Source organism: Nannobrachium achirus (assembly GCF_963921795.1).
Source record: "Nannobrachium achirus genome assembly, chromosome: 22".
Taxonomy (NCBI): Eukaryota; Metazoa; Chordata; class Actinopteri; order Myctophiformes; family Myctophidae; genus Nannobrachium; species Nannobrachium achirus.
In genome coordinates, this window is record NC_137829.1 from 14,253,369 (window position 1) to 14,265,868 (window position 12,500).

The 12,500-nt window shown below is 41.8% G+C and overlaps 1 protein-coding gene across 1 annotated transcript in view; it reads left to right on the forward strand.

Moving 5' to 3' along the window:
* Nucleotides 1–12,500, forward strand: part of epha3 (eph receptor A3) — a 197,778-nt gene that overhangs the window by 148,221 nt on the left and 37,057 nt on the right. Inside the window, exon 12 of the mRNA XM_080753798.1 lies at nt 9,997–10,182. Within this exon, the coding sequence (XP_080609924.1) occupies nt 9,997–10,182 (186 nt within the window). The remainder of the gene's footprint in view (nt 1–9,996; nt 10,183–12,500) is intronic.

Genomic DNA, 12,500 nt, shown 5'->3' on the forward strand with positions numbered 1-12,500 from the left:
ACACTGTAGAATACATGCAGTGATTCATAAGGCGACGCAGAGATAAAGTACATCGTCACTGTCTGGTGGAACCCTCGTACGGTATATCCATATTTCAACTTTTTACGTTTTTTTTACCTGGAAATCAATGCTCTGCTTTATCAATCTACAGCTTTTTTTTTTTAAACAATCCTACTAATAAATGGTCTTTCTGTCTGACAGTGGTGGAAAAAGTACTAAAATGTTTTACTTGAGTAAAAGTCTCAATACTGTGATGTAGAAAATACTCCGTTACAAGTAAAAGTCCGGAATTCAAAATGTACTTGGGTAAAAGTATGAAAGTATTGGCATCAAAATGTACTTAACGTACAAAAGTAAAAGTACGAGCTTGTAGATCGGCTATTTTCAAATAGCCTAGGTATAAAATAGGGCTAAAGTCATTAGTGTATGTTTTATAATATTATAATTTATATCTGCAAAGTAACTAGTAACTAAAGTTTTCAAATAAATGGAGTAAAAGTACAATATTTGAATCCCAGATGTAGTGGAGTAAAAGTAAAAGTATTGGAAACTGGAAATAGTGCAAATACTTCAAAATTGTACATAAGCAGTGATGTTACTAGGTTTTCAATGTATTGGGTCCCGGGACCCACAGGTGGTCATTCAAATGGGTCCCAGAAAAGTTTTATGAGTCCTCAATACAATGTTTTCGAGCGCTGTGAGCTTGTAGATCGGCTATTTTCAAAATGTTTGCCTATTTCTTATATTTATTTTACAATTTGGCTAATGTTTGAACTTAGAACTACTAAAACTACTAAAACATGTGCCCCTAATGAATTTGGGCGCGGAAAATGGCTTCGGACGTCGGTGGAATCAAAACATTGACGTTTCTATCGCCTGTTTAAGACTTTCTACGTGGATTTTATTTGTGTTAATGTAGGGTAAAGTAGGATGCTTTCACCCATGAACAATGGTGGTGTCTGTGGAATTTTAAAATGTTTTTCTTTTACCGCGACCCGGTAAATTATTTTAACATGGACTCCAATGGAGGCGCATCCCCGGGACCCCAGGACCATGACATGAATGAGTCCCTGGGCGACTTGAATGAGTTTTTGATGCGGGATGCGCACGTAATGACATCACTGCATAAGTACAGTACTTAAGTAAATGTACTTCCTTACTTTTTTTACACCACTGCTGTCTGATATACACGCGTGCTGACATCACTGAAACAAAACAGAAATAAAAAGTATGGCAGAACATCACAGGTTCAACCTTATTCCTTGAGCTTTATGTGGATCCCCGACTACAAGGACTAGTAATACAAAAGGAACAGTTTTGGACATACAAGGTTTCCACCAATGTTGTTTATGACAGCAAATTTTGATTTAGTTTTAGTCATAGTCTTTTAGTCATTTTCAGATGGGGGTGATATTAACTCATTTTGTGCCCGCGATTTTCGGTCGCAATCATGTCCAGAGTGCCTCACGCAGGCTCCATCCGCTTGCACTCTCTTATTTTGAAAGCCAGAAGTGCCACAGCGTGATCACTTCCGGTCTGACGTCATCGGGTCGTGCGCCGGAACCGATCATTGTTTACGTGGTGCCATGCTGGATTGCAATGGAGCGTTTATACATGTGTTATATAAGCGAGCATCTGCCTCCATCTTCGCTTCTAAAGTGTTGTTTTGAGATAATGGACATTAAAGATGAGATCGGCCGTCCACCTCAATGTTATGGGATGACTATTGTGTGCTCGTGGAGCCGTGATGATGACAAATCAGCGCGGATTTTCGTCTCCGGACATCCGGCCATTCTACTCGGTAATGTACTCAACGTTACAGTAATTTATTACTTTTTGCGCGACATCACGCATTCGGCACTGTAAGTACTCTAGTACTTATTGCGTGACATCACGCAAACGGCACTAGATGAGTTAAGGAATAACAGGAAAAAGGCACCTGCAATACATCAATTAAATCAACATACTGTACATGTGAGCGGCTGGCAGTCTGGCTTTCACCTCCTGTCCAAAGTGCAGTGGTGTAAAATAACTAACGTAAAGTAAAGTACATTTACGTAAGTACTGTACTTAACACATACCCTGCCATTTAACAATACCTTTGTACTCTCATATGCCCCTGGTCTCCATAGACTTCCATGTAATTCATAGTGCACGGATCATGCACACCCATGCCTAGATAATGCACCACGTGTGTCCACATTGCTCACAGCCTTCAAACAAAAAAATCAGAATGGAAATCCGTTCAGGCATTCATGAGATAGAAGCCATTATGTTTTCCTAAAATGTAAACAAAGATGGCTGCCATGTTTGATAGATGGGGTTGCTATGGGGGTTAAACATGCAATTTTGCGATTTCTATCATGCCTACTACATTTTTTTGGGGTCAATGATAATGATATTTCATTATCATTTTCTTTTTGAAAAATTAATTTTTTGAAAATAAAATAAAAAAAATAAAAAATAGCCGATCTTGTAGATCGGCAATTTTCAGACAAACATTTAGTACTTTGGTACTTTAAGTACATTTTGATGCAAATACTTTCATACTTTTACTCGAGTACATTTTGAATTCTGGACATTTACTTGTGCAGTATTGATACTTTTACTTAAATACAAAGTGCACAGTGTATGTTTTCAATCCATTTTAACACCAGCCGCCTTGGAGACGTGGAGTAGCTCTCTAATACCCGTCGACTTCAGGGCACAATGTCAAGGCAGGAATGATTTCATTGTTATTTCATTATTTCCCAGACTTGTTTTTTGGGAAGCAGACGCGGTCAGACGACACCAGAAAGCAGCCCTGTGTTGCACGGTGGTTTTATGTTTTTGATGGGGTCTGTTGGGCTGTACGGTTTAGCACCCATCTGAGCTATTGTCTGAGTGCAGCTACAGGGGACAATATAGACAATATGCAGTGTGCCTGCTGCTCTGTGAGCTCCCATCCCTGTCTGAAGCCATCTGTGTCCACTGCATATGTTCTACAAGGCTTTGAACCTGCTGCCAACATGTGATTTGGTGTTACCAGACAAAAGCCATGCCCCTCTCCCTCTCTCTCTCTCTCTCTCGCTCTCTCTCTCTGTGTCTGTCTGTCTGTCTGTCTGTCTCTCTGTCTCTCCATCTCTCTCCCTTCACCTCTCTTCTATCTTTCTCTCTCTCTCTTGCATTCTCACTCTCCATCCCTCGCTTTCTTTGGCTTTCTTTGGCTTTCTTTGGCTTTCTTTGGCTTTCTTTCTTTCTTTCTTTCTTTCTTTCTTTCTCTCTCTCTATATTCCTCTCCATCTCTCCCTCTCTCCCTTTCGCTCTATCCTTCTCCCTCCTCTTCTCCCTTTCCATCTCGCCCTTTATCTGTCTGTCTGTCTCTCTCTCTCTGTCTGTGTCTGTCTCTGTCTGTCTGTCTCTCTCTCTCTCTCTGTCTGTCTGTCTCTCTCTCTCTCTCTCTCTCTCTCTCTCTCTCTCTCTCTCTCTCTCTCGTATCGTAGAGTTCATCTCTGTACATCAAAGCAGACTTGTAGCTATAGCTGTGTGTATGTGAGGCATGTCTAATCAGACCTCTCCTCTGTGACCACATAAAGAGTAATGGTGACCTTCAGTAATTGGGTCTTGGTCGGGTCTGGTCTGTCCAGTGGCCGAGGCCAGGGCCGGACCGGGCCCAGAGCGAGGGGGCCTGGACAGATCTGCATGCTTCTTAGACAGGTTGTAATTATTCTGCCTGTAAGTTCTTCCAGACCCAGCGGCTCCGGTCCACAGTTTGACCCAGACTCCTGTGATCCTGGAGCTGCCATGGGAAGAGAGAGAGAGAGAGAGAGAGAGAGAGAGAGAGAGAGAGAGAGAGAGAGAGAGAGAGAGAGAGAGAGAGGGAGAGAGGGAGAGAGGGAGAGAGAGAGGGAGGGAGGGAGAGGGAGAGTCTTTGCATGTTTTAGCAGTGACATCATCTTGCCTTGAACACACACTCATATGCATACAGGTATTATCGAATAACACAGCTCAGTGGCCTTGTGGTTAGAGTGTCCACCCTGAGACTGGGAGGTCGGGGTTCAATACCCCGGCCGGGTCATACCAAAGACTATAAAAATGGGACCCAATGCCTCCCTGCTTGGCACTCAGCATCAAGGGTTGGATTGGGGGGTTGATCACCACTAAGGTCCAGGGACTACAGATGAAAATTAGCCTGTGGCTAACTCTGGCTCATTTACATTGAAGTGAAAAACTGACATGTCCATTAATGAGTACTGTCCCTGTCAAATAAACAAACTTTCAACTTTCAACACACACACACACACACACACACACACACACACACACACACACACACACACACACACACACACATACACACACACACACACAGAGGGGTCAGTCTGGCCAGAAACCTGTCACCAGCTGTCATGGACAGAGGGAGTTGTCTTTTGAAGTGACCGCTCTGCCCGGCACACGCACATGCAAAAGCCTCACTGACACACGCTGTTGTTATGCACTGAAGATAGCCGATCTACAAGCTCACAACGAGCCATTAACCCTAACCCTAACCCCTAAATGCCTGTTCCTAAACTTAACCCCAACCTGAATTGGCACAGTTACCATTGATACCAATGAAGGCTCTATCTCTTCCATTCTGGTCAAACAGAGTCAGGGTGCTGACATTGTGCATGTTGGCTCAGTGGAAACACTCTGCTGCATCAGTGGGTCTCAAAGTGTGGTCCAGGGACCCTCATGGTTCCTTGGGGGGGTTCCAACTAAGTATTGAAGTATTGAAAATTGGAAGTACTCCAGCAAAGTAAAAGTACCTTACTGTAAAGTACAGTACTTGAGTATGTACTTGGTTACCTTATACGCACGCACGCACGTGCGCGCCCATGACCCAAAAGAGAACATTTTACATTTGCCCGGGACCCAGACTAGTGAAAACAGCAGATCTGCAAGTAGATCGGCTATTTTCACTACTTCTTCAACATTAGTTTTCTAATGTATGGGATTTCTTAGATTTTTCCTTTAATTATTAATGAAATTAAACTTAGAAAAATTATAGATTTTTTTGTATTATTCATGAAAATCTTGTTTTGAAATAATAATTTAAAATGTAGGAAAACCAAAAACTAAGGGACCCACAAAAATGTGTCCGCGACCCACAAATGGTTCCCGACCCATTGTTTGGGAAACAGCAGTGGTTCTCAACCTTTTCAAGCCGCTAACTCTAAAATAATCATATTTTAACTGGCGACCCCCCCCCCCACCCCCACCCCCACCCTTACGAACACTGAGAGTTGAGGAATGACATATTGTATTGTGAAAATAGCCGATCTACATGCTCAAAGCGCCTCGCAACGCAAGGCGTTGTGAGCATGTAGATCTGCTACTATCACAATTTCTGCCTCTAATATTTGACAATTTGGCCAATGTTAAATTTGTAATTTTAGTGGTATTAAAAAGTCCTTAAATTGTCACTTTGGAAATGTGCATAAAATAAACATTCTATACCCTTAAACTTCATGTTGGTTTGTTTACTGTTGAGAGAGAAAACAATGTTGCACATTAAGTTAAATCATCTGAGCCCCCCTGATGGGGGTCCCGACCCACAGGTTGAGAACCAGCTGCACTATACAGCAACCATCACCGGCATGGAATGATAATTGGTCCCTCCCAGGGTCTCTCTCTCTCCGTTGAGTCACCCTCGGCGGACTGTAAACGGGGACATGGAAAGTTGAAAGGCCAGACAGTACAGTATGCACTGCAGCTCAGCTCTGTGTGCTGCTGTGGTCAGCGCCGGGGATGACTAATTGTTATCAGGGCCGTGGGCGGATCCATTTCAAAGGCCTCCACGCCGCCTTGCGTGCTTTGGTTGGCCGGCCGCACCGCGACCGCGGAGAGTTAGGAAACGCCGCTGTGCGTCGGAGAGAACCCTTCCCTTTCCTCCAACAGCAATAAACATGTCGGCCCTGACAAATGCCTGTTGACGCCGAGCGCCAAGGAGCGATGAATATTAGGGCGTTAAGACCGGGAGCGTGTTATTACGCGTTATGATTTAAAATAACGTTATTTTATGCTTTAACTATTGAAAAATAGCAGATATACAAGCTCGCAGCGCGGCACCGAGTGCCGCGCTGCGAGCTTGTAGATCTGCTATTTTTTTTTAAATCGTGAAAGTTTGTGCGAGTCTTTGAATATTTTTGTCCCGATTCTATAAAATGTATTCTAAATCCTTCGAAGGTTTTTTGAAAAAAATGCATGTTTCTAACGTCAGTGGTTCTCAAACCTTTTCATGTCAAGGACTCCCGAAATGACACGTATTTTGGCCCCGGACCCCCATCTGAAAATATTCTGTTCCAGGGACCCCCCCCAGTAACAAAGATTTGATTTACAAAGGTTTGCTTTGAAAATGATATATTCAAAGATTTGCACACATTTTCAAGATTTTTCAAAAAAATAGCAGATCTACATGCTCGCAGCGAGGCACTCAGTGCCGCGCTGTGAGCTTGTATATCTGCTATTTTTCAATAGCTAAAGTATAAAATAATTCCAGGCTTTAATGGGTTAGAGCAGATACATAACTGTCCCGCTGTAGCGTTAATCCCTGTGTATGGAAATATGGAAATTATTAATCCCTGCACATTATGGAAAATACCCATCCCTGCATATGATATACGGAAAAGAATGGTCCCTTGTGTATGGTATATGGAGAATGTTAATCTCTGTGAATATGGAATTGAAAACAATCTGGCAGATGGGATTGGCGTTTACTAATGTTTATTTATTATTGTATTTTTTTAATATGATTTGGCAAGGCAAGTAAAAGTAAAAAAACAAACATAATTTGCCATCTCTGAAGCAGTTGTGGAAGAAGCAATTCTGCAATGTACCGTAGAATACTCCGTTAGAAACAAAAGTCCTTTATTACAAGATTTTACTTGAGTAAAGGTTAAAAGAGAAAAATAATTAGCATTAAAAGATAATTACAATTATAAGTAATGAATTATATGTAGTGGACTCATTATAAAGAGTGTACTTATATATACATTCTTTCATAATACTTCAACATTCAAAATGTTTCAAAAACATAATATGATCTACAGTACAAGCTCACAACCCGCCACAGTGATGCGTTGAAAAGTAGTTGAAACTGGTAACACAAGTTTTCAGATAACTGTAGTGGAGTAAAAACAAGAATAACATTTGTCTTTAAAAAATAGAAATACTCAAACTAAAGTAAAAGTACCTCAAAGGTGTATACTTAAGAACAGCATTAGTTGCTTCCCAGCACTGCTGTTACGTTTATATATATAGAACAAAAAAAGAATCTCAGTAAAAGAAAAGAAAAAAATCGAATAAAACGCGTTGGCAAATAGAACAAGGTTTCAGGTCAATCTGAGACCCATTGACTTCCATTATGAAATTAAATATTTCAGAAAATATCAAACACATGTGAACAAAAATGCATGGAGGTTCAATATGGCCTACTGGCAGCGAACAGAAGAAATCTGGCCAGCCCCAATCTGTCCAGCAGTTTGTGAGATTAACACACACACACACACACACACACACACACACACACACACACACACACACACACACACACACACACACACACACACACACACACACACACACACTTACACGCCGTAAATAACATTATCCATAAATATTGTATAAATATAGAGCTACAATAAGGAAGTAATACAGAATAGCAGACCAAAGCCTCAACAAAATCCTACTTACATACTAACTTCCTCACTGTTAATTTAACTCTGAGTGTACAGGTGCAACCAAATCGAGTTAATTTAAGACTGGGCAAAATACTCATTATTCAGAATGTCCCATTTCACTTTTTTCTTCTCAATAATGGCCCGCTCCCCTTGATTATCACTTGCATAACATATTTTACTAGCAATTCACAACTGTGTTCCATGGAAAACCTCAATCTGCTGAACCCTAGCCTCCATATTCTGAGAACTTTAGCCAAAAATAGCCGATCTACACGCTGCGAGGCGTTGTGAGCTTGTAGATCGGCTATTTTCGGCAAAGAGGTTTGGTGTAGAGGGGAAAAAGAGCATATCTGAAAGCACAAATTGACCTGAATCCAAAATACACTGATGATCGTGCTGTCAAACAATGAAACTATATGGAATCTATGAAAAGGTTGTGGGGGTCCCTGCTTCATCTCTCTCTCAACTAAGGTCTCCTTGGCCTGAACACGTTGAAGACCCCTGCTCTAGACTTGATGAACTGGAACTGAGTTGGCTACGTGCTCGGTCCGCCTTTTCCCCGTCTACATCGAATATCTTCGCCAAACAAATGGCCGTTGCTGTTTTGGGCCAATTGTTCTCCGGTTCTCCCCAAAAATATGGATGCTGGGGCTCAAGTTAAATGGATCGCAGAGGACATTACCGTGTAATCCTAAGCACAAGTAGTGTATATGTACTGCCATGGTTCATAACGGCCATAAATGGAGCATCACGTTAGTGCAGGGCAGGCATGCGAAGGGGAGCCAGTCCCACGCTCACACATATGGCCGTGATCCTAATGGTCAGTTGAAATTGGTTCAGCTACACGGTCTATTTAAGCCGTCCGTATGTACGTCATTCACTCTTGACTTGCTCAACATCTCTCACTAATGACACATGGTCAGATCAGGCTCCCTGCACCTCCCCAGCCCCGCTCCTCTAGTAGCATTGTTAGATCTTAAACTTTGTCGCCATGTAATTCACAGCAGTTTCATTATAAATTCATCTTGCGAGCATGTAGATCGGCTATTTTCACAATATAACAGTGTTATACAATATGTAATTCCTCAACTCTTAGTATTCGTTAAAATACCCCAGTTAAAATATGATTATTTTAGAGGTAGCGGCTTGAAAAGGTTGAGAACCACTGCTGTTTCCCAAACAATGGGTCGGGACCCATTTGTGGGTCGCGGACAAATTTTCGTGGGTCCCTTATTTTTTGTTTTTTCTACATTTTAAATTATTATTTCAAAACAAGATTTTCATGAATAATACAAAAAAATATATACTTTTTCAAAGTAATTAGAAATCGAAGAAATCCCATACATTAGAAATGTTTAAGAAGTAGTGAAAATACTTCGCGCCTTGTGATTCATCTCTTTAACACTTGGGATGCCATTATTTTTGTAATTATTTGGATACAGAGTGCCTCCATTCACGGCACTTTATTTTGAAGAGCCCTGGAAGCCACGATCGTGTCCATGTTGTGGTAATTCACTAACTCTGGAAGTTAGACCGGGGTGTTAACTTTCACACGGAAATGAGAAATTCTAACCACGGCCGACCGTCGCGGCCCAGTGTCGCCGTGATATCAGATGTTTTCTTAGATATATTTTTTAAAAAGACAAATATTTTTACCCAGTTTTTTTTTACCCTTTTCTTTGCATAATGACAAAACATAATACTCAAATAAAAATATATTTGGGGTATTTTAAATACATTTTGCTGCCACTACTTTTGTGCTTTTACTCAATTAAAATGTGGATACTTTTACTAGTAACAGAGTATTTCTACATTGTGGTATTGATACTCTTACTTAACCCATTTATAGGCCTAGAATTATTTAATGCTTTAACTATTGAAAAATAGCAGATATACAAGCTCATAGCCGCGCTGCGATTCTTTGAATATATATTTTTAAAAGTGAACATTTGTAACTCAAATATTTGCTTCTGGGTGGTCCCTGGAACAATATATTTTGAGATGGGGGTCCTTGACATGAAAAGGTTTGAGAACCACTGATTCAGAAGAGCGATTTAGAATACATAAGGGTCAAAGATATTCAAAGATTTGCACAAATGTTCAAGATTTTTCAATCTACAAGCCTGCATGTGAGATGGTATATCTGCTATTTTTTAATAGTTAAAGTGTTTCAAATCTAAAGTGACACAGATTTGCGTTCAGACCTAAATGGCTAAAGTAAAAACTGACGATCCCTTGCTGTGTGTGTGTGTGTGTGTGTGTGTGTGTGTGTGTGTGTGTGTGTGTGTGTGCGTAGGAGAGTTCGGGGAGGTGTGCAGCGGCCGTCTCAAGCTGCCCAGTAAGAAGGAGATCTGCGTGGCCATCAAGACGCTGAAGGCAGGATACACTGACAAGCAGAGGCGGGACTTCCTGGCCGAGGCGTCAATCATGGGACAGTTTGATCACCCTAACATCATCCGGCTGGAGGGAGTGGTCACACGCAGTGAGTACAACACCATCCTTATTATAATGCATTCAGAGTTCACAGTGTTTATTCAAGCAGCAGCATTATAGGCACTGAAAGTCTTGTGCATCAAATACACGGAATATTAGTTATATAGCAGTAATAAGAAATCAAGCAAGCTAGAATAGTAGTAGTAGTAGTTGTAATACATACCGTCACTGTCGGGCAGAAACCTTGTATCCCCAAGTTTAAAATTTGTATGTTTTTTTTACAAAGTAAGGCCCTGCTTCATCATACAAGGCCGTCGCACAGTTAGTGAAAACAGCAGATCTACAAGCACACAACGCCTCGCGGTGCGAGGCGTTGTGTGCTTGTAGATCGGCTGTTTTCACTAGTTCAAATCATTTTTAAAATGATAAACGCAAAACGAAAAGTTTTGGACACACAATGTTTCCACCCGACAACGACGATACACAAAGCCTGTGCAAAGGCCTCCGGTTCTCTCATATTCCTGGATTTGCGTTTCGCAACCGTCTTCTTCATATCCCACTAGAGATTTTCACAGGAGCATGTGTGACGGTCACTGTACAATCTTCTTAAGTCTCACGGCCTGGTATAAACCGCTACAGTTTAAACTTTAAATGACTCTTAAGTCCTATAGCCTGGTATGAACTGGTCCAAATGGTTCCTGGGCTAAACTGGTCTAAAGTGCTCCTTGGCGTTGGCTGGATGGATGGATGGAGACCTGATGCTCCCGTACTGTTTGCCAGCAGAGGCAACACAGCTCTGTTGCTTTGGTGACTGAGATCGTTTAACGATCATCTGCGTCTTCACACCTCTCTTCTGGCTGTGTGGCTGGCAGCTTCTCTCCTGGTGATTTGCTCTCTCTCTGTGTGTGTGTGTGTGTGTGTGTGTGTGTGTGTGTGTGTGTGTGTGTGTGTGTGTGTGTGCGTGTGCGTGTGCGTGTTCATGTGTGTGCATGCGTGAGTGTGCCATGCGCATACATGCTTAGAGGTCTAGAATCGCTGGCAGCTCAGTCCTGGTGATGTGCGGATGGTACAGTGGAATAGTGCGAATGTACTGTGACAAAAAAAAAGTCACCCCAAAGGAGTGGGGCGCCTGAGCTTGTAGATCTACAAAATCATATTATTTTATTAAATAGATCATTCTCTACAGTGGATGGAATGGAGCCCTTACATGCGTCGCAGGGCTATTCTCCCACAGATCTCACATCCCAGGAGAGTGTTTTACACATCAGATGTTTGACTAATGGCCCCCCGTGCAGCGAGGGTCCGCCACCGATGTTAGAGACCCTTAGAGACTGTCTGCAGGGTGTAAATCTCTGCAGATCAATGGAGTCTGATCAAAGCCTGTGTCCAACACACGAACGCACGCACATACATACACACACACACGCACGCGCCTGCACACACACACACACACACACACACACACACACACACACACACACACACACACACACACACACACACACACACACACACACACACACACACGCACACACACACACACACACACACACACACACACAGCAAGCATACATAAATCCATATTGCTGATTTCGGGTGGAAACCTTGTATGTCCATGAAATACTTTTTTTAAGTAATTTTACAAGCATTTTAAAATAGTGAAAATAGCTGATCTACTATAACCTCACAAAGCATCGCCTCGCGGGACGCTGTGAGCTTATAGATTGTCTATTTACACTAAAATAAAAAACATGAAGCAATGTAAAAATGGAGCTGCAAGGTTTCTGCCCGACTGTCATCGGCAGTTTTTCGGTGCATGCCACCAGCGCACAACTGATTATGAATCAGGTATAAATGTAATCTTAACACTTATGTTGCAATGATTTTTTCCGGCCAATGTCCCGCGTTGCCATGGTTACCATAGACTTCCATGTAATTGTGCAAGTGTGTAAAAAGTGCACGCCCATGCCTAGATGATGCACCACGTGTGTAGATGCTGTTCACAGCTTTCAAACAAAAAAATCCGCTTGGAAATCCGTGCAGGCATTCATGATTTATCAGCCATTATGTTTTCTTCAGATGTAAACAAACATGGCTGCCATGTTTGAAAGAATGGGTTGGTATGGGGGTTAAACATGCAATTTCGCGATCGCGATCATGCCTAATACATTTCTGGAGGTCCAAAAAAAAATGTTGAAAAAAAAAATTTTGAAAAAAAATTTTTTTTTTTTTTCAAAAACGGCCCAAACTCGGGAAACTCGGGGTTGGCACAGCACTAGTACCAATACAAACTCGGGAAACTCGGGGTTGGCACCATATGTGTTAACCCTGAAAACTAACATCTAAATATCTATTCCAAAAACTAAC